Source organism: Pongo pygmaeus, chromosome Y (genome assembly GCF_028885625.2).
Source record: "Pongo pygmaeus isolate AG05252 chromosome Y, NHGRI_mPonPyg2-v2.0_pri, whole genome shotgun sequence".
NCBI classification, from domain to species: Eukaryota; Metazoa; Chordata; class Mammalia; order Primates; family Hominidae; genus Pongo; species Pongo pygmaeus.
Window position 1 is genome coordinate 1,968,111 of NC_072397.2, and position 23,693 is coordinate 1,991,803.

General features: G+C 43.3%; 1 protein-coding gene across 1 annotated transcript in view; it reads right to left on the bottom strand.

Annotated features, from left to right (window-relative positions):
- Positions 1-23,693, bottom strand: part of DHRSX (dehydrogenase/reductase X-linked) — a 272,919-nt gene that overhangs the window by 188,642 nt on the left and 60,584 nt on the right. The window contains exons 2-3 of the mRNA XM_054473374.2: positions 18,573-18,680; positions 932-1,000 (exon numbers count right to left, since the gene is read on the bottom strand). Of these exons, the coding sequence (XP_054329349.1) occupies positions 932-1,000; positions 18,573-18,680 (177 nt within the window). The remainder of the gene's footprint in view (positions 1-931; positions 1,001-18,572; positions 18,681-23,693) is intronic.

The following is a 23,693-nucleotide window of genomic DNA, read 5'->3' on the forward strand; positions in this document are numbered from 1 at the left end:
GGGATGAGAAATTACCTCTCGGGTACAATGTACGTGATTCAGGTGTTAGCTATACTAAAAGCCCAGACCTCAGCACTACGCCATTCATCCATGTAACAAAACTGTACTTGCACTCCCTACCTGTATACAAATTAAAAATAAAATAATAAATAAATAAAAGGACAGAGCATTGAGAATCTGGAAGGATATTAGAAAGTTGTGTGCACACCTTCCTCATTGTGAACAGACAGAAAGAGCACACCAGAATTTGGTCTAGCACCTGGTTGAAAATCTTAAGGGCAAGCATATTCCTGTTTGAGTTATCTTTTTTTCTTTCTTTTTTTTTTTTTTGAGACGGAGTCTTGCTCTGTCTCCCAGGCAGTCCAGCTTCAAGCGATTCTCCTGCCTCAGCCTCCCGAGTCATTGGGATTAGAGGCACACGCCACCATGCCTGGCTAATTTTTGTATTTTTAGTAGAGATGGGGTTTCACCATGTTGGCCAGGCTGGTCTCTAACTCCTGACCTCGTGATCCACCCACCTCAGCCTCCTAAAGTGCTGGGATTACAGGCATGAGCCACCACGCCCGGCCTGATTTATCTTAAGTCAAGAACTCCCAACCAGCAGAGGCACCTCCTGGCATGTGCCCTGGAGGTCAACAAGAAAGGACAATGGCTCCTGATCCCTGGGGAACACACATTTGAGTAAGAGTGCAAGCTACCAGCACACCTGCACGCCTTTCCTAGCAGATGTCAGAACTGAGTGATGCTATCTTCACCTTGCCTTGACCATTTCCTGCTCTACGATGGGGCCAGAAATCCCCAAGAGTGCAAAAATCAGAGCCATCTCTCCCAAATGCCACCTGGCACGTGACTGAAGCTCAGCCATGAACCACGCAAACGACCTGTTCCAAGGAAAAACACAAAAAAAAGTCATTGGAGTATCTCTCGGTACCTTTGTCGTTCAAGGTTTCTTCTTTTATTTTGCTTACAACTTGTTTGGCTTTGCTGTCATTATTTCCAGCTAAAAGGAAAAAGAAAAAAAAAATACGGTGACTTGTAGGATCATCCAGAAACTATTAACTGCAAAAAAAAGAGGTTTTAAGAGAAGTATAACACAAATCTGAAATGTGCCTTTGATGGACTTTCCCTTTATCGTAGCGTTTAACTTGACAGCCATTTGGGCAGACTAAAGCTATCCATTTAGGAGCCATTTTCTTTAACCTGCATTGGCAAAAAGTACAAAAGCATTTGACATATTACTTTTCAATAATGACAGGGACCCGGGGCACCTGCTGGCGTAATTTGCAAGTGAGAGCTGAGAAGAGCATAAGCATAAAAAATGTGCATTAAAATGTCAGGATGGAAACGAATTTTCGAAAGAGCTTCTATGCTAGAAACATCCCAGTGTGCACACACAGACTGCGCGATGCACGTGATCACTGACTGCGGTTCCTACTGTGTGCTCAGGATTTCTTTTTCTTTTTTTTAATTCTACTTCAAGTTCTGGGGTACATGTGCGGAATGTGCAGGTTGGTTACACAGGTGTACACGTGCAATGGTGGTTTGCTGCACCCATCAACCCGTCATCTACATTAGGTATTTCTCCTAATGCTGTCCCTGCCCTAACCCCTCAACCCGCCGACGGGCCCTGGTGTGTGCTGTTCCCCTCCCTGTGTCCATGTGTTCTCATTGTTCAGCTTCCACTTATGAAGGAGAACATGCAGTCTTTGGTTTTCTGTTCCTGTGTTAGTTGGGTGTGTGCTCCGGATTTCTTATTCCTCTCTCTGCAGCTCCGTAAAACTCTCCAAGTGAAGTTTCAGGAACGTGCCTTTAGAAGGATGGAAAGAGGTGTTTTGCTTGTTACAGCTAAAATAAAGACTAGGAAATCCAGGGTGAAAGAACATTAATTAGGTTTTTTTGTTTTTTTGTTTTTTTGTTTTTGAGATAGAATCTTGCTCTGTTGCCCAGGCTGGAGTGCAGTGGTGCGATCTCAGCTCACTGCAACCTCCACCTCTCCGATTCAAGTGATTCTCCTGCCTCAGCCTCCCGAGTAGCTGGGATTAGAGGTGACGGCCACTATGCCCAGCTAATTTTTTTGTATCTTTAGTAGAGACGGAGTTTCACCATGTTGGCAAGGCTGTTCTTGAACTCCTGATCTCAGGTGATCCGCCCGCCTCAGCCTCCACAGTGCTGGGATGACAGGCATGAGCCACCACGCCCAGCCTGTTTTCTTTAATGTCTTAGGAAGTGAACGTGTGTTGAACAGGAGACTATAGGTTGATGTTGTCTTCATCATTTTTTCAAATGTCTTTGATCCGGGAGGTTGGATTTTAAGGTGTTTCTGAAGAGGCGGCTCTTTAGGGGAAAGGAGTTTGGTAAATTCTTCCTCCTTCAGCCTCATCCCTCATTAACCTGTTGGCAACATGTGGGATTAGCTGCTTTCCAGGGTGAGCCAAGCCCAAAACTCCCTTTCAGGGAGGGTCATGGAAAAAGTGTTGAGAGAAGGGAGATGAGAACTAGCAGGTGAAGTGCACAGGCTTGAACAAGAACCTCTTGCGTGCCCGGAGAGCTGGAAGGGAGGATCAGGACACCAGCTTCACACAGCTGATCTGCAAAGAGCAGGTGCCAAGGGGATGGGGCTTGTCTATCTCCATCCTACCTGCACCCAGCCCGAGTCAGTGAGGTGTTCTGTAGTACAGCACCACCCCCGGGTCTCCATGAAAATACATTTCCAAATAATCCCTCTCTTTAGCATTCCTGAATGCTGAGTCAACACAGTGCACTGAATTTACACACTCTAATACAAGGAAGAGACCATGCTGTTTGATATCCTATCATTGTATTCGGTATTCTTTCTTCTGTATTAAGGTCATGGGCTCCCAAATTAACTATTAGAATGCACTTTTCAAAAAACAATGAAAATGTTTTCAGCAAGGAGTGAAAAAATATATAAGAAAAAATATATAAGAGAGGAGAAGCAGTGAAACTTGTGAAGTTGGAAATGTCTTACGGCTAAGATAAATAGTGCAAAGTCCATCCTTTGGGGCAGAGTAAAAGGAATATCTAAATTGTCACTTCCTGGAAGGAATTCAAAGTTGCAGACATCAGAAGACTGAAGCTGCAAAGGTAATTTGCACCTTTGACTTCCTTAAAGAAACAGAACATGATACCATTATTACATTTTTGCTTTGACAGTCCTTTGGCACTGAGGAGGCAGCAGGCATTTCAGGGAGGTGGGTTTTGACGGGAGGGAGAGGAAGAAATAGCCTGAAATGTATATTCCATCTATAAATGTCCTATGCATCAAACACAAAACAAAAAAAGAAAGGATAAAAAAATTCAAAGTCAAGGTAACCTTTACACTGGGGCCTTGTACATTAATGAGCTTATTTATGAAATCCCATGAACTTTTTAAATCTAAGTAGTCATCCACTGCTGGGCTGCTCTGCCGTATCAGCCATCTCAAGATCAAAGAGTGCGGCCGGGTGCGGTGGCTCACGCCTGTAATCTCAGTCCTTTGGGATTTGGGAAGCCAAGGCAAGCAGATCACGAGGTCAGGGGTTCAAGACCAGCCTGGCCAACATGGGGAAACCACATCTCTACTAAAAACAAAAATTAGATGGGCATGGTGATGCGTGCCTGTAATCTCAGCTACTAGAGAAGCGGAGGCAGGAGAATCGCTTGAACCAGGACCCGGGAAGCAGAGGTTGCCATGAACTGAAATCACACCACTGCACTCCAGCCTGGGCGACAGAGCCCAACTCTGTCCCAAAAAAAAAAAAAAAGTTAGCCGGACATGGTAGCAGGCACCTGTAATCTCAGCTACTCTGGAGGCTAAGGCAGAAGAATTGCTTGAACCCAGCAGGCAGAGGTTGCAGTGAGTTGAGATTGCACCACTGCACTCCAGCCTGGGTGACAGAGTGAGACTCCGTCTCAAAAAGAAAAAAAAAAAACAACAACAACAAAGGGAAACATGTCGGAAGCTAGGACGAAGTAAGATGGGAGCCTCCACCTTCCCACAAAAGACAAAAGTGGCCAGAAAAAGCTGGGAGCATCAAAAAAAAGCCAGGTGAAGTGATTATTTGGGAAGACCACCTTCATGGGCAGGCCATTTTCCATGGTGGCACAGTCAACACTGGCATAGGACAGAAGCACCACACTGAAGGGATGGAGAAGGTGGGCTGGCATGTGCAATATCTTCTTTGGCCAACGTCACCTTCAGCAATTGTCTCCTCAGATCTGGAGGGAGCTTCTTTAAGGAACTGGACGTGGGACATTTGACCTCATATGCATTTGCTGGAGTGGTTCCTACATCTACTGAGCAACTACTGCATATGTAGAAACACCACACGAGTCCCAAACACAGTGCATCTGCCTTCTGCTTCATCCTCTGTATTTGGGGGGGTGAGGGGGGGTGTTGCGTGTTATATGTGCAATGGAGATTGGTATAGCCATTATGGAAAACAGTGAAGATGGGGTTTCACTATGTTGGCCAGGCTGGTCTTGAACTCCTGACCTCAGGTGACCCATTTGCCTTTGCCTCCCAAAGTGCTGGGATGACAGGCATGAGCCACTGCACCCGGCCTGGTTTCTTTCACATCTTAGGAAGTGAATGTGCACTGGACAGGAGACTATAGTTTGATGTTGTCATCATCATTTTTTTCAAATGTCTTTGACCAGAAAGGTTGGATTTTAAGGTGTGTCTAAAGGGGTGGCCTTTTTTTTTTTAAGAGTTCCTCAAAAAATGATCAATATGCCTACCATAGGATCTAGCAATCTCACTCCTCCGTATAGATCCAAAGGAAATGAAATCAGCCCCTTATAGAGATATCTACACTCCCATGTTCGTTGCAGCCTGATTCACAAGGGCCAAGATATGAAACCAACCTAAGTGTCCATCTAAGGATGGGTAGATAAAGAAAATGTGGGCTATCTACACCATGGAATACCATTCAGTCTTTGAAAAGAAGGGGACTCTGTCCTGTGATACAACATGGATCAACCAGGAGCACAGCATGTTAAGTAAAATAAGCCACATAAAACCAAATCCCACATGATCTCACCCATATGTAGAGTCTCCAGAAGTTAAACTCACAAGAAAAAGTATTATGATGATTATTGGCTGGGTGTGGTAGCTCACGCCTGTAATTCCAGCACTTTGGGAGGCCGAGGCAGGTGGTTCACAAGGTCAAGAGATCAAGACTATCCTGGCCAACCTGGGAAAACCCTGTCTCTACTAAAGATACAAAAATTAGCCAGGTGTGTTGGCATGCACCTGTAGTCCCAGCTACTCAGGAGGCTGAGGCAGGAGAATCACTTGAACCCGGGAGGCGGAGGTTGCAGTGAGCCGAGATTGCATCACTGCACTCCAGCCTGGCGACAGAGTGAGACTCCATCTCAAAAAAAAGAAAGAAAGAAAAGAAAAAGAATTATGGTGATTACCAGGTGCTAGTGGGGTGGGTTGGTGAGATTTTGGTCAAATGACACCAAATGTCAGTTTGACAGAAGTAAGTTCAAGAGATCTATTGTACTCAAGGTGACTAAATTAGTGACTTATAGTCTTGAACTTGACTATAATTAGTCACGTGACTATAATTAATATTTGAAAATTGCAAAGAGAGTAGATTTTAAGTGTTTCCAAAAACACACACAAAAAGAGACATGTAAGGTAATGGATATGTGAATTAGCTTGAATTGCCATTCCAGATGGAAACATATATCAAAACCACATTTTGTACACCATAAAAACATGTAACTTGTTTTTGTCTATTAAAATAAGTAAATAGATAATTAAATACAACTTTAAATATTTTACATGTATCACATGTCCTATTCATGGACAATACAAAGTATATGTGGCACAAAGTCACTTTTAAAAGACAGCTGCAATTTAGATAACCTAACCCAACTAGACTTCCTGTGACCTACAAAACTAGATTTTATGATGACCAACGCAACTACACCTCATCATACTCTAACCCAACTAAATCTCATTAGGACCAACCAAAATACACCTCATCATAACCTAACCCAAATAGATCTGATTATACCCTAACCCAACTAGACCTCATCATGACCTAACCCAAATAAATCTCATTATAACTTAGCCCAAATAGACCTCAGCATGACCTAATACAAACAGATACCTTTATGACCAACACAAATACACCTCATCATAACTTAAGTGAATCTCATCACAACCAACCACACTAGACCTCATAACCTAACCAAACTAGACCTCATCATGACCTAATACAACTAGATCACATCATGACCAACTCAACTAGACCTCAACATGACCTGACACAGCTAAATCTCATTATAAACAAGCCCAACAAGAACTAATCATGACTGACTATGACTGGATTTCATCATGACCACCTCAACCACCTCATCATGACTAACTAACTCTCATCATGACCAACCCAACTATACCTCATCATAACCCAACTTAACTACATCATAACCTAACTCAACAAGACTTCATTATGACCTAATACAACTACATCTCATCAAGGCCAAGAAAATCAGTCCTCATCATGACCTAACAAAATCTCATCATGACCAACCCAAATAGACCTCATCACAACCTTATCCAAGTAAATCTCCTCATACCCTAACCCAACTAGAACTCATCATGACCTAACCAAACTAGACTTCATCATAACCTAACCAAACTAGACCTCATCACGACCTAATACAACTAGATCTCATCAAGACCAATCCAACTAGACCTTATCATGACCTAATTATATCTCATCATGACCAACCAACTAGATCTCATCATAACATAATCCAACAAGATTTCATCATAACCAACCCAACTAGACCTCATCATAACCTAACCCAACTAGATCTCATCGTGACCTAATACAACTAGATCCCATCATGAGCAACACAACTAGACTGCATCTTAAACAAACTCATCTTATTATGACAATGAACTAGATCTTATCAAAACCTAACGCACCTAGATCTCATCATGACCTAATACAACTTGATCCCATCATGAGCAACACAACTAGACTGCATCATAAACAAACTACATCTCAGTATGACAACGAACTAGATCTTATCATAACCTAACGCACCTAGATCTCATCATGACCTAATACAAGTAGATCTCATCATGAACAACCTACCGGAGCTCATCATAGCCTAGCCCAAACTAGACTTCATTATGACCTAATACAACTAATTCTTATAATGACCAATCCCACTAGACCTCATCATGACCTAACCAAACTGGACTTCATCATAACCTAACCCAACTAGACCTCATCATGACATGAGACAACTAGATCTCATCACGACCTACCCAACTAGAACTCATCACGACCTAACTAGATCACATCGTGACCAACCAAACAGATCCCATTATAACTTAATCCAACTAGATCTCGTCATAACCTAATAATACAACTAGATCTCATCATGACCTAATACAACTAGATTTCGTTATGACCAACTCATCTAGACCTCATCATAACCTAACTAGATCTCAGCATGACCAACCAACTAGATCTCATCATAACCTAACCCAACTACAACTCATCATGATCTAGTACAACTAGCTCTCATCATGACAAACTCAACTAGACCTCATCATAACTTACCCCAACTACATCACATCATGACCTAATACAACTAGATCTCATCATGACCAACCAACTAGATATCATCCTAATATAATTCAATTAGATCTCATCATGACCTAATACAACTAGATCTCATAAAGACCAGCCCAGCTAGACCTCATCGTAACCTAACTCAATTAAATCTCCTCATACCCTAACCCAACTAGACCTCATCACTACCTAACCAACTAAACCTCATCATAATCTAACCCAACTAGATCTCATCATGACTGAATACAACTAGATCTCATCACAACCAACCCAACTAGACCTCATCATAACCTAACTAGATCTCATCATGACCAACCAACTAGATCTCATCATAACCTAACCCAACCAGATCTCATCATGACCAACCCAACTAGACCTCATAATAACCTCACCCAATTAGATCGCATCACAACCTAATACAACTAGATCTCCTCATGACCAACCTAACTAGACCTCATCATAACTAACTAGATCTCATCATGACCAACCAACTAGATCTGATCATAGCCTAACCTAACTAGATCTCATCATGACCTAATACAACTAGTTCTCATCATGACCAACCCAACTAGACCTCATCATAACCTAACCCAACTAGATCTCATCAAGACCTAATACAAGTAGTTCTCCTCATGACCAACCCAACTGGACGTCTTCATAACCTAACTAGATCTCATCATGACCAACCAACCAGATCTCATCATAACCCGACCCAACTAGATCTCGTCATGACCTAATACAACTTGATCTCATCCTGACCAACCCAACTTGTCCTCATTATAGCCTAACTAGGTCTCATCATGACCAATCAACTAGACCTCATCAGAACCTTACCCAACTAGATCTCATCAGGACCTAATACAACTAGATCTCATCATGACCAACCCAAGTAGACTTCATCATAACCCAACTAAACTTCATTATAACCCAACTAGACCTCATCATTATCTACCGTTCCTGAGGACTGTACAAGAGATTTCTTATATTGGAAAAAAGCAGTATAATTTCCTCTTACTAAACAAAAAGATTTTGAGCCCAAACCAGAGTCACCAATCTGCGGCTAAACCTGGCCTGCAGCTGGATATTGTACAAAAAAGTTTTACTGCAACACAGACTTTCCTGTTGTTTTAAGTATTACCTATGGGTGGTTACTCACTACTAGGGCAGAGCTCATAGTTATGAGAGAAACATATGAACACGTTTATTATCTGTCTCTTTACAGAAAAAGTTTACCCACCCCAATTACATCTTAGATGACAGTCCATTGAGCATTATGAGAAAAAATGATCCCCCACCAAAATAATATTTTGAAACAATGAGAACTAAGATCTTGTGGACAGATGGGAATTCGAACAACTGATATATGTGTCTAGTAATATTAATGTGCTTCAGTTGTACCCAGGTTATAATCTGAATTATTTTACAAGTAATTGATTATTCTTTAAATATTAATAAATTTTTAATTAAAAATTTGAAGTTAAATATTGCCATCTCTTATTTTGTATTTAATATAAAATTCATTGTGTCCGATGATATTTTTTCATTAATTGACTTTGAATCAAACTGCCATACAAAATGAAAAAATATCTCTCTCAGAATATATCCAATTATCCTCAAAGTCACACAGGGGAAATAAGACTGCATAATTGATTGGATTGACCTGAAGGGTCAAAACTGTAACTCTCAGTGAAAATTAAACACTGACATCAGGAGCTCTGTGGGAAAGGAGACACATGTAAGGTGCAGATGTGGTGTTTACTTTCTGTTTATCTCAAGAAAAAAGGCACATTGGTGCTGACATATACTGCTCCTGATGCTCAGTAAACATCATCTAAATGAAGTGGTAACACTTGAGACTCCCATGCATATGCACCAGAAGCTTGCTCACATGTCTTCATTGCTTTGTGCCTACAAGGTCCTCAGTCAACTAGACCTCACTGTGACCTAACCAAAGCACACATCATCATGATCTAACTCAACCTGTCATCATGATCTAATCCAACAAGATTTTATTGTGTTCTATTCAACTACCTCATGATGACATAACCCAACTAGATCTTATCATGACCTAACCCAACTAGACCTCATCATGACCTACCCAACTAGACGTCAATGTGACCTAACCCAACTAGAACTCATTGAGTCTTAACCCAACTAGACTTCATCATGACCTACCCAAACTGTAGCTCACCATGATCTAATACAACCAAATCTCATCATGACTTAATACAACTAGAGCTCATCACAGCCTACCCAAGTAGACCTCAATGTGACCTAACCAACTACATGTCATCAGGACCTAACTCAACTAGACCTCATCGTGACCTACCCAATTAGATCTCATAGTGACTTAGCCCAACTAGATTTCCTCATGACTTAAACAAATCACATATCATCATGTGTAATCCAACCAGATCTCATCATGCTATTACTGAACTAGACTTAATCAAACCATACCTCATAATGACCTAACTCAACCAGTCATCACGATCTAATCGAGCAAGACTTCATTACATTCTACTCAACTACCTCATCATTACATAACCAAACTAAATATTATTATGACCTAATACAACTAGATTTCATCATGACCTAGCCAAACTGTACCTCACCATGATCTAATACAACCAAACCTCATTATGACTTAATACAACTAGAGCTCATCACAGCCTACCCAAGTAGACCTCAATGTGACCTAACCAACTACATGTCATCAGGACCTAACTCAACTAGACCTCATCGTGACCTACCCAATTAGATCTCATAGTGACTTAGCCCAACTAGATTTCCTCATGACTTAAACAAATCACATATCATCATATGTAATCCAACCAGATCTCATCATGCTATTACTGAACTAGACTTAATCAAACCATACCTCATAATGACCTAACTCAACCAGTCATCACGATCTAATCAAGCAAGACTTCATTACATTCTACTCAACTACCTCATCATTACATAACCAAACTAAATATTATTATGACCTAATACAACTAGATTTCATCATGACCTAGCCAAACTGTACCTCACCATGATCTAATACAACCAAACCTCATCATGACTTAATACAACTAGAGCTCATTACAGCCTACCCAAATAGACCTCAATGTGACCTAACCCAACTACATGTCATCAGGACCTAACTCAACTAGACCTCATCATGACCTACCCAATTAGATCTCACAGTGACTTAGCCCAACAAGATTTCATCATGACCTAAATAAGTCACACATCATCAAGTCTAATCCAACTAGATCTCATCATGCTCTTACTGAACTAGACTTCATGAAGACCTAATCAAACCATACCTCATAATGACCTAACTCAACCAGTCATCATGATCTAACTGAACAAGACTTCATTACATTCTACTCAACTACTTCATCATGACATAACCAAAGGAGACGTTATCATGATCTAATACAACTAGACTTCATCATGACCAAGCCAAACTGTACCTCAGCATGATCTAACTCAACCAGACATCATCAGAACCTAATACAACTAGACTTCATCATGACCTGCCCAACTAGACCTCTTCATGACCTAAACCACCACAATGAGGAAAAAAGCACAAAGAAATGGGGTGTTTTCTTCCCTTCCTAGTTTAATTAAGAATTAAACTAATAATTAAACATTGCTTAGCTAAATTAAGAATTAAGAAGATGAAAAAGATCATTGCACTGGAGGAGACAGAAGGTCAAATATAACCAGTATTGGATGCGAGCCCTCCCATCTTTGTTCAGCCTTGAGGGTCTCTCTTCATCCTACTCCACCATCATTGAAGCCACTAGGCTCACATCCAGCCAACCTTCAGAGAATACCTATTGCACTCCCTGTTCAAAAAATCAGCATCATTTTGACCCAGTCATCTCAAATATTGGCAGAAGTCTGAGACACAGAAAGTCCTGGAAAGTTTGTCATGTTGTTAATGATACAGCAGATATCCACCTAGCATGGATGGTCAAAACCAAGCACTGACATCCATCACCATCTCACAGTCTCCAAGCTGAATCTCAGAACCCCTCCTGCCCTACATCTTGTCTCTGATTTACTCAGGTCCCAGGGAGATGTAAACAGATCATGGAGGTGCTCAAGTTCATAAGAAGTTCTAGAAATATACTCTCAGATGGGCACCCTCTCCCCCGGGGTCTCCTCATCTAAACCCAATCCTTTTGCATCTAGAGGGGGTGCAATAAACTGAATGTTTGTATCCCTCCAAAGTTCCTATGTTGAAATTCTAACATCCCCGGTGATTCTGTTGGGAGGCAGGGCCTTTGTGGGATGATTAGGTCATGAGGGTGGAGCACAATGAATGGAATTAGTACCCTTATAAAAGAGACCCCATCCAGTTTCCGCCATGTGAGGGCACAGGAGAAAGTGGCCATCCACAACCTAGAAAACAGACTACACCAGAATCTGACCGTGCTGGTCTTGGGACTTCCAGCCCTGGTCTTGGGACTTCCAGCCTTGAGAACTGCAGGACAATAAGTTTCTATGGTTTATTGTGGAAGTCAGTGTGGCGATTCCTCAGGGATCTAGAACTAGAAATACCATTTGACCCAGCCATCCCATTACTGGGTATATACCCAAAGGATTATAAACCATGCTGCTAGAAAGACACATGCACACGTATGTTTATAGCAGCACTATTCACAATAGCAAAGACTTGGAACCAACCTAAATGTCCAACAACGATAGACTGGATTAAGAAAATGTGGCACATAGACACCATGGAATACTATGTAGCCATAAAAAATGATGAGTTCATGTCCTTTGTAGGGACATGGATGAAACTGGAAACCATTATTCTCAGCAAACTATCTCAAGGACAAAAAACCAAACACCACATGTTCTCACTCATAGATGGGAATTGAACAATGAGAACACATGGACACAGGAAGGGGAACATCGCACACCGGGGCCTGTTGTGGGGTGGGGGAAGTGGGGAGGGATAGCATTAGGAGATATGCCTAATGCTAAATGACGAGTTAACGGGTGCAGCACACCAACATGACACATGTATACATATGTAACAAACCTGCACATTGTGCACATGTACCCTAAAACTTAAAGTATAATAATAATAAAAATTTAAAAAAAAAAGTTTTTATAGTTTGCAAGGCACTCAGGCTACAGCAGCCCAAACACACCAAGACAGGAGAGTCAGGGACATGGATGAACTTGACAATTTCAAGAAATTGTCATAAAGTTTTAACTTGTCCCAGTCTACTAACAGAATGAGGCTGGGCGCAGTGGCTCATGCCTGTAATCCCAGCACTTTGGGAGGCCGAGGCAGGCAAATTACGGGGTCAAGAGATCAAGACCATCCTAACCAACATGGTGAAACCCCCCCTCTACTAAAAATACAAAAATTAGCTTGGTATAGTGGCACGCGCCTGTAGTCCCAGCTACTTGGGAGGCTGAGGCAGGAGAATCGCTTCAACCCAGGAGGCAGAGTTTGCGGTGAGCTGAGATCGCACCACTGCACTCCAGCCTGGGCAATAAGAGCGAAAATCCATCTCAAAAATAATAATAATAATAATAAAATAATAAAATAAAATATAGAGAATGGGATGAAGCATGGTGGCTCATGCCTGTAATCCCAGCACTTTGGAAGGCTGAGGTGGGTGGATCATGAGGTCAAGAGATCGAGACCATCTTGGCCAACATGGTGAAACCCCATCTCTACTAAAAATACAAAAATTAGCTGGGTGTGGTGGTGCACTCCTGTAGTCCCAGCTACTCGGGAGGCTGAGGCAGGAGAATCGCTTGAACCCAGGAGGCGGAGGTTGAAGTGAGCTGAGATCACGCCACTGCACTCCAGCCTGGGCAACAGAGCGAGACTCCATCTCAAAGAAAAAAAAATGGATTAAAAAAATGCTCAAGTGGGAGTTAGACACAACTTGGAGGAAAAGAACTGCTTGATGGAAAGAAAGAGACTGAAATAGACCAAAAAGTGCTTACCTGCTCCCAAAGCTCAACAAGTCATTAACTAATCCAACAAGATTTCATTACATTCTACTCAATTACCTCATTATGACATAGCCAAATAAGATGTTATCATTATCTAATACAACTAAGCTTCATCATGTGAAACAGTACACATGTCTGTATACTATTTTACAAACCCTTAAGCCCATGAGAGAAAGATGGTTATATGAGGAATGGAACTGCGTGTACAAAATTATTATTTTAAAAGTGTCCGGGCACAGTGGCTCACACCTGTAATCCCAGCAGTTTGGGAAGCCGAGGTGGGCAGATTGCTTGAGCTCAGGTGTTCAAGAAAAGTCCAAGCAACATGTTGAGGTCCCATCTCTACTAAAACTACAAAAAATTAGCCAGGCCTGGTGGTGCACACCTATGGTCCCAGCTACTTGGGAGGCTAAGGTGAGAGGATCGCTTGAGCCCAGGAGGCAGAGGTTGTAGTGGGCTAAGATCATGCCATTGCACTCCAGCCTGGGTGACAGAATGAGACCCTGTCTCAAAAATGTGAAAGCTGGGAAGAGCCATGACATGGAAAAATTCTAAGTTTTGCATTCATGTTTTGCAAAAGCCAAAAAGGCTCAAACTTAAGTGAAGGACGGAGCAAGGAGCCATGTGTGCTGACATGAACCACGCATCTCCAGGGAGAAGAGAAGGCCACATGGGCTGAACGTGGGCTTTCCCCATCTGAGTCAAAGACTCCTGGGGATTCCTGCATGAAATTCAGGAAGTTAGCATCAGCAAGGTTAGCATTTTCTTCTTTTGTAAATGAAGATGAGAAAACACAGAGGTGTGGGCAGCAGCCGTGCATTTGCCGCAGCAGAAACTGCCATGGAGATTTTTGGATAGAGCCAACTCAAAGCCAAGTGGATGGCCATCGAGGCTCAGAACCAGAGCAGCTATTGAAATGCGTGAGGCTCAGAACCAGAGCAGCTATTGAAATGCGTGAGGCTCAGAACCATAGCAGCTATTCAAACGCATGAGGCTCAGAACCAAGCAGCTATTCAAACGCATGAGGCTCAGAACCAGAGCAGCTATTGAAACGCATGAGGCTCAGAACCAGAGCAGCTATTGAAACGCATGAGGCTCAGAACCAGAGCAGCTATTGAAGCACGCGAGGCTCAGAACCATAGCAGTTATTGAATTGCGTGAGGCTCAGAACCATAGCAGCTATTCAAGTGCATGAGGCTCAGAACCATAGCAGCTATTTAAACACATGAGGCTAGCAACCCTAGCAGCTATTTAAACACATGAGGCCCAGAACCTTAGCAGCTATTTCAATGCGTGAGGGTGAGAACCATAGCAGCTATTTAGATGCACGAGGCTCAGAACGCTAGCAGGTATTGAAACGCATGAGGCCCAGGACCAGAGCAGCTATTTAAAGCATGAGTATATCACAGTTTTTATTGTATAGATGTAATGCATAATGATGTGGAGAGCTCATTTTTTCCTTATACCTTTTATCTGCATGTCAACTTCATTGATTGATAACATGATGACTTTTAGCCTGTCCAATGAGGTGTTAACAGATGTCCAGAGGTTCAACGCCTGGAAAGGCTCCTTGCTGAGCCCTGGTCACCAGATCAGACTCATGCTCTCATGCTTGAGCCTTTTGGGCTATCGCAAGGCATTGAAGGCCCAGAAAAGTCTCTGTCCTGGACACAGCTCCTCGAAGATAAGGAAGAACTGAGACAAATTCATGTTGAAATCTCCAGCCCTAAGCATTGTTTATGATCCATGATCATCTTTCCATAAATGACAACAAGGGAAAGAAGGAGAGAGAATGGCGGAAAGGAAGAAGTCAATCAATAATGGGCATTGGTTTTGGAAAGTCTTTTTTTTTTTTTTTTTTTTTTGAGACAGAGTCTCACTCTGTCACCCAGGCTGGAGTGCAGTGGCGTGATCTCGGTTCACTGCAACCTCCGGCTCCCTGGCTCAAGCAATGCTCCTGCCTCAGCCTCCTGAGTAGCTGGGATTACAGGCATGCGCCACCACGCCCAGCTACTTTTTGTATTTTTAGTAGAGACGAGGTTTCACCATGTTGGCCAGGATGGTCTTGATCTCCTGACCTCATGATCTGCCCGCCTCAGCCTCCCAAAGTGCTGGGATTACAGGCGTGAGCCACTGCGCCCGTCCTGGAAAGTGTTAAGTGAATATGATCCTGCATATCTAAAACCAGACCTACAATATGATGTTTATACAACCAGACACCATAAAAGTTATTTATTAAAAGCAAAGGGTGCCCAGGCCTAGTGGCTCACACTTGTAATCCCAGCACTTTGGGAGGTGGGAGGATCACTTCAACCCAGGAGTTCAAGACCAGCCTGGGCAACATAGCAAGACCCTGTATCTCTAAAACAATTTGTTTATTTTTTTGAGACTGAGTCTTGCTCTGTCACCCAGGCTGGAGTGCAATGGCGTGATCTCGGCTCACTGCAACCTCCGCCTCTCAGGTTCAATCAATTCACCTGCCTCAGCCTCCTGAATAGCTGGGATAATAGGTGCCCACCACCACGCAGGCACCCACCACCAAGCCCGGCTAATTTTTGTATTTTTAGGAGAATCGGGGCTTCACCATGTTGTTGACCAGGCTGGTCTTGAACTCTTAACCTCAAGTGATCTGCCCGCCTTGACCTCCCAAAGTGCTAGGATTACAGGCGTGAGCCACCACGCCCAGCCGCCAAAATAATTTTTTTAAATAAGCCAGGGCCAGGCACAGTGGTTCATGCCTGTAATCTCAGCGCTTTGTGAGGCGGAGGTAGGCAGATCACCTGAGGTCAGGAGTTCGAGACCAGCCTGGCCAACAAAGCAAAACCCCATCTCTACTAAAAATACAAAAATTAGCAGGGCATGGTGGTGGGCGCCTGTAATCCCAGCTACTCGGGAGGCTGAGGCAGGAGAGTCGCTTGAACCCAGGAGGCAGGGGATGCCGTGAGCCGAGGTAGTGTCACTGCATTCCACCTGGGTGACAGAGCAAGACTGTCTCAAAAAAATAATAATAAATAAATAAATAAAATGAGCTTTGGCATGGTGGTGCATGCCTGTAGTACCAGCAACTTGTGAGGCTGAGTCAGGAGGATTGCTGCAGTCCAGGAGTTTGAGGTTGCAGTCAGCTATGAGTACATCACTGCACTGCAGTCTGGGCTGACAGAGCACGATCTTGTCTGAAAATAATTAATTAAATGCAGATGGTGTCAAAAGTGGCCATTAAGGCTTTTGTTTTTCCAAGCTCATCTCCACAAATCTAGCTAATTTAAACTTCCCCAGGTAGGCAATTGATGCTCCCTCCCCCTGCCCGCCCCCTCTCCCTCCCCCTCCCTCTTCCCCTCCCCCTCTCCATCTCCACTGACAATAGTGGAATGGGTTAATTTGAACTGTCCTCATGTTCCCAGTTGAAGGGAGACCTGAAGAGGTCACACCGGAAGAGGAGTCAGAGCTCACGATAAGCTTTTAGAGAGATTTTCAAAAAGAAGAGCAGAAATCAAACAGTGAGTGTCTATAGGTCACGGATGCAGGAAAAAACAAGTATCCCACAAAATTGTTCAGATTCTGTTAGGAGCTTGTGTTTGAACAAAATTCATAAATTGAAGTCCTAAAGCCCAGGACCTCAGAATGTAACTGTGTTTGGAAATAAGATCTTTAAAGTGGTGATTAAGGTAAAATGAGGTCACGAGAGTGGGCCCTGATCTAATAGAACTGGTGTCCTTATAAGAAGAGCATATGAGGACACAGACACACACAGAGGGACGACCCTGTGAGGACACAGAGAGAAGACGGCATCTACAAGCCAAGGAGAGAGGCCTCAGGAGGAACCAGCCCTGCCCACACCTGGATCTCAGACTTCCAGCCTCCAGAACTGTGAGAGAATCAATGTCTGTTGTTTATAAGCCACCCAGTCTATGGTAATTCTGTGATATCAGCCTGAAATGGACTAAGACATCCCATAAGCAGAGGAGATGAGGACCCAGACACACACAGAGGGACGACCCTGTGAGGACACAGAGAGAAGACAGCATCTCCAAGCCCAGGAGAGAGGCCTCAGGAGGAACCAGCCCTGCCCACACCTGGATCTCAGACATCCAGCCTCCAGGACTGTGGGAAAATCAATGTCTGTTGTATATAAGCTGCCCATTGTATGGTAATTCTGTTACAGTGCCTGAAATGGACTAAGACATCTCAGGAGAAGAGGAGATGAAAACACACAGAGGGATGACCCTGTGAGGACACAGGGAGAAGATGGTGTCTACAAGCCAAGGAGAGAGGTGTCAGGAGGAACCAGCCCTACTCACACTGTGATATTGAACCTCCAGCCTCCGGAATTGTGAAAAATAAATTTTGGCTTTTTAAGCAACCTCCAGTCTCCTTGAGACACTTTGTTATAACAGCCCTAGTAAAGTCATAAAGATATACGGTTATTTTTTTCCAGTAAACCATGTGAAAGAAACACAGGATCAATATTTAAGCAGAATATATATCTACTTCCAAAAGGGTACAACAATTTTCTGTATTTTCTAGGTTTTGAATATCACCTTTATGAGTTTTCTGGATCTGACTGAATGTTTTATATGCAAATCAACATTTGCATACATGTCTAAATGAACAACTAAGTAGCTCACATTAGGTATAAGACACAACTAACTCTGCCAGGCGCGGTGGCTCACACCTGTAATCCTAGCACTGTGGGAGGCCAAGACAGGTGGATGGCTTGAGCTCAGGAGTTCAAGACCAGCCTGGCCAGCATATCGAAACTCTGTCTCTACTGAAAATACAAAAATTAGCCAGGCGTGGTGGTGCATGTCTGTAAACCTATCTACTCGGGAGGCTGAGGTGGGAGAATCACTTGAACCCAGGAGGTGGAGGTTGCAGTGAGCTGAGATCGCACCACTGCAGTCCAGCGTGGGTTGACAGAGATCCTGTCTCAGAAAAAAAAACAAAAAACAAAAAACAAAAAACAGAAGTAACTGTAAAAGTCATCACCTATGATAACGTGCATGCCAAGTCTTGCCAGATGCTTCGCTGTGCAATAGCCGATGCCATCTGTCCCTCCCGTCACTATAGCGACACGGTCAGGTTGTGGGGGAAAAACTGAAAAAGAAGAAGAGCAAATAATGAAACTAAGATTTAGAAGCAGAGCACATATTTGTAAGAATTAAGCCTCCTGAGAGGCAGGATGCCAAAGGGAGTTATGGTTCAATCATTTCTGGTTCTGTTCCTCTTGAATTCCCACAGGCTCAGGAGGCATGAATGTATTAAAGTGGATTAGCCCCGAGTAATGACAGTGCAGTAAAAAACCACCTGATAAATCCCCTGTCATCCCCTATGAGTCCCTGGCAGGCTCTGGAATATGCCGTCAATGTGACCGGCAGAAAGGTCTGCAGAATGGATACCCTTTACGGAGGCGAGCAAGAATCCTGGAATGACCTCTGCTCTCAGGGCAGCACTGAGCAGGACATCTTCGTTTATTTGCGTTGTAAAATGTAGACTTTATTATGATGTAGGTATGGTGGGGCCAACAGATCAGGAGACTGCCGTTAAGCAAGTGGTTTGTTACTCATCGGTCCCAAGAGGAGGGGCGTGTCCCACCACTCAGGACCACACAGGGGCGCACCAAGTTTGGTGAGGTGGGAAGACAAAGGAGGCCAGAGCTCTCATCGTGGTTTCCAAGGGAAGGAACAGGCAAGTAGGCTTAGAGTTGGCTAGTGTGAAGGATTTCAGCAGGCTCTGGGGCATAGGGGCTGTCCCTGACTCTCTGGTACCTCTCTCCACCTGGTTAGGCCAGGTGGAGAGTGACGTGGAATATGCAACCCCAATAAAGGAGATGGTTGGGGGGTGGATTCTGGATTGATGGGTTTGCATGTGAAAGACAGGTTCATAGGTGGGCTCTTCACCACCTCTGGGGATTCGCTAGCTATGGGAGGGGCAGGGTCTCTAGGGTTCACAAGGCCACGAAAGTCATGCGTCAGAACACAGAAAATAAAAGACATGGTTAATACAGTTTGCTTCATAGCTGCTGACGTCACACATGCAGATAGCATCTCACTGAATTTCTGGTTAAGACAAGTGATCCACATTTTGAGGGAGATTTATATTTCTTTTTCTTCCTTCCATTTGTCCTCCCTTCCTTCTTTCCATCTTTCCTTCCTTCCTTCCCTCTTTCCTTCCTTCCTCCTTCCTTCCCTTTCACTTTCTTCCTTCATTCCTTCCCTCCCTCATTCCTTCCTTCCCTCCCTCTTTCCTTCCCTCCCTCCCTTTCCTTCCTTCCCTCCCTCTTTCTTTTCTTCATTACTTCCCTCCCTCCCTTTCCTTCCTTCCCTCCCTTTCTTCATTCCTTCCTTCTCTCCCTTTTTCCTCCCTTCCTCCTTCCTTCCTTTCCTCCCTCTTCCTTGTTTCCTTTCCTCTTTCCCTCCTTTCTTCTTTACTTCCTTGTCTCACTCCTTCCTTCTTCTCCTTTTTCCTTCCCTCCCTCTTTCCTTCCTTTCTCCTTCCATCCTTTCCTCTTCACTTCTTTCTCTCACTTTTTCCTTCCTTCCTTCCCTTCCCTTCCCTTCCTTTCCTCTTTACTTCCTTCTCTCACTCTTTCCTTCCTTCTTTCCCTCTTTCCTTCCCTCCCTCTTTCCTTTCTTCCCTCCCTCCTTCCTTCCTTTCTTCCTCCTTCCTTCTGTCCATCTTCCAACCCTTCCCTCCTTCTTTTATAAAATATGTATAGAGCCTACACTCTGTGCCCAGCATACAGGGAAATGAATTAGACAAAGATAAACATGCTGTCTGCCTCAAGGAGAATTGGTTCCCCTGGGGAAGATACCATCCACTCTAAATACACAGTATGTGTCTGGCAATAATCCAGAACTTTCCAGATCTCACATCTTCCAGTTATGAATGAACTTCAAAGGAAGCCCAGAGCAAAGGAAGAAGAGGAAAGGGAGAAGCGGTGATTCTGGATGGAAGGTTAGAGAACAATCCTCCAAGGAGGGGCTCCTGAGCTGATGTTGTGATGGTGAGAGCAAAAGTCTAGCATGCCTGGGATATTCCAGGAAGAGGAAGGTGGCTGGCTGCCTGGCTGGCTGGCTGGAGCCAAGCACATGGAAAGAGGGAAGAGCGGAGAGAAGAAGGTGAAGGGGCACCCCACAGAGTTTGTTAGCTTCTCTCTGGCAGACAGGGCGTCATCACAGGGCTCTGAGATGAATCTGTGATATGTTTCACAGGAAGGAACAGATTCATGGAGAATCCACTAGAGCTGGAGGAAGACCGGGCTATCAAAGTTCTCCTGAAGCAGTCGCAGGGACTGACGGGGGAGCTCCGCCACAGTTCAGCACAGGTGGTATGAGAGGTGGCTGGATTCAGAATATGTCTCACAGGTACAGGCAACAGGGGTGCTGGTGGGAGTCAGACATCTCGCATTCAAAATAAAAAAAAAAAATCACAAGACAAGGACAGAGAGGGGAACATGATGAGGCAAGAATGACTCCTTGTACTGGGCGCTGAGAAAATGCAAGAAGGGAATTTCCATGTTCCCTTGAGAAGGAAAGACTGAGGGAAAAGTGGATTTTGCAGGCAGATAGTCAGGAAAGTCCCTTTCTGTGAGTTATTATAGGCACATATGATCTGTTTCAAGCTTTGTTCAGGAGATTATTTTGTTCAACATATTTGGATTGTTCTTTATTAAAATATAAAGCCTAAGTGTCCATCAACAGACAATTTGATTTTTTAAAATATGGCACATATATACCATGGAATACTACACAGCCATGAAAAGGAATGAAGTTGTGTCTTTCGCAACAACACGAAGGGAACTGGAGGCCATTATCCTAAGTGAAATGGCTCAGAAACAGAAAGTCAAGTACCACATGTTATCCCTTATAAGCGGGAATTAAATAATCTGTACATGTCGACATAGAGCATAAAATAATAGACATTGGGGACTCAGAAGTGTCACAGGGTGGGATGGGATGAGGGATGAGAAATTACCTATTGGCTACCATGTATGTTGCTTGAGTGATGGCCTCACTAAAAGCCCAAACATTGGCACTATGCAATATATTTGTGTAACACAAGTGTACTCATACCCACAAAATGTATAAAAATATAAAGGTAATTTAAATAGAAATTAGGATTATAAATCATTCTACTATAAAGACACATGCACACGTATGTTTATTGTGGCACTGTTCACAACAGCAAAGACTTGGAGCCAACCCAAATGCCCATCAATGATAGAATGGATAAAGAAAATGTGGCACATACACACCACGGAATACTATGCAGCCATAAACAAGGATGAGTTCATGCCCTTTGCAGGGACATGGATGAAGCTGGAAACCATCATTCTCAGCAAAGCAACACAAGAACAGAAAACCAAACACCGCATGTTCTCACTCATAAGTGGGAGTTGAACAATGAGAACACAGGGACACAAGGAAGAGAACATCACACACCGGGGCCTGTCAGGAGGTGAGGGACTAGGGGAAGGGTAGTATTAGGAGAAACACCTAATGTAGATGACGGGTTGATGGGTGCAGCAAACCACCAGGTACATGTATACCTATGTAACAAACCGGCACGTTCTACACATGTACTGTAGAACTTAAAGTATAATAAAATAAAATAAAATAATAAAGCCTATGCTGCTTTTCCATTTCACCTTTCCCAAGTGTAAAATTTTGTGTCTCCTCTCCCCCCAAAATAATTCCTATGTTGAAAACATACCATCGCCAGCATGATGGTATCAGGAGGTGGGGCCTGTGGAGGAGGCTTCAACATATAATTTGTTATTTGTCAGCCTGTACATTTCGTTGTCAGTATTGTGCGAACAATCCTCTTGGTGTGTAAGACTTTTATTTTTTTTTCTTGATACATACATGAATCAATGAAAAGGTATGTTCACTTAGAAAATTGCAGAATAAGTTTTCCATACGCTTAGGTTTTCTGGTGTATTCCTCATAACCCGAAGATAGAACCTGTACAATGACATTCCCATGTTCCCGACCCAAGCTGAGGGACTTGGAAATACTATATGTAGTATCAGTAGATGTATTGATGTTCTTAATTTACTAAGTTTACTTTAAAAATAGGAATATATTATTAAATTGTAATTACAGACACATAGGATGCATATATACTGTGTGTATACATGTGCGTCTGTGTGTGGGCATGTCTGTGTGTGTACATACGTATTTCTCAGCCCCAATGCCAACTTCCTAGTCAATAAAGAAAACACTAAAATCTTCCAGCTAAACTTAGAAAAGCAGCAAGTATCCATCCTGTTCTCTGTGATGCTTTTTTTTCTGAGCTGGGGTCTCACTATATTGCCCAGGCTACAGTGCAGTGGTGCAATCATGGCTCGCTGCAGCCTCGACCTCCTGGACTCAAACGATCCTCCCGCCTCAGCCTCCCAAGTAGCTGAGACTACAGGTGTGAGCCAGCACACCTGGCTAATTTTTTTTACTATTTTTTTTGTAAAGATGGGGTCTTGCTGTGTTGCCCAGACTGGTCTTGATCTCCAGGGCTCAAGTCAACCTCCCACCCCGGCCTCCCAAAGAGCTGGGATTCCAGGAGTGCACCCTGTCATTTAACATGCTATTGGAGATCTTATCCAATGTGGTCAGACAACAGATACAAGAACTGCAGAGGGAGAGTCAAAATATACTTTGCAGATGATATGATGGTACGCCAGGAAAAAACTAACAAAATCAACATTAAACAAATCCAAGAAGACAATTCAGGAAGGTAGTCAGATAGAAAATTCAGAAGCAAATATCAATAGCTTCCATAAACACAGAAACAATTGGCAGCTTAAAAAGGTATGGGAAGAGACAGTCCTGCTTATAATATAGGAACAACAGCAACACTGAAATGAGACTTGGTAATCGAGAGTGTGCAAAACCTATATCAGGACACCTTTAGGCCCCTCTCAAAAGACATAAAAGTACAGTTGAGGCCTTGGAAAGATGCCCTTGGGTCTCGGTGAGGATGTCATGCCACATGGTTTTGGAGGTGCCCGTGGGGTCTTCCCTAAAAACGCACAGCGAGCCATGATTGCACCACTGCACGGCAGCCTGGGCAATGTAGTGAGACCCCAGCTCAAAAAAAAAAAAAAGCACC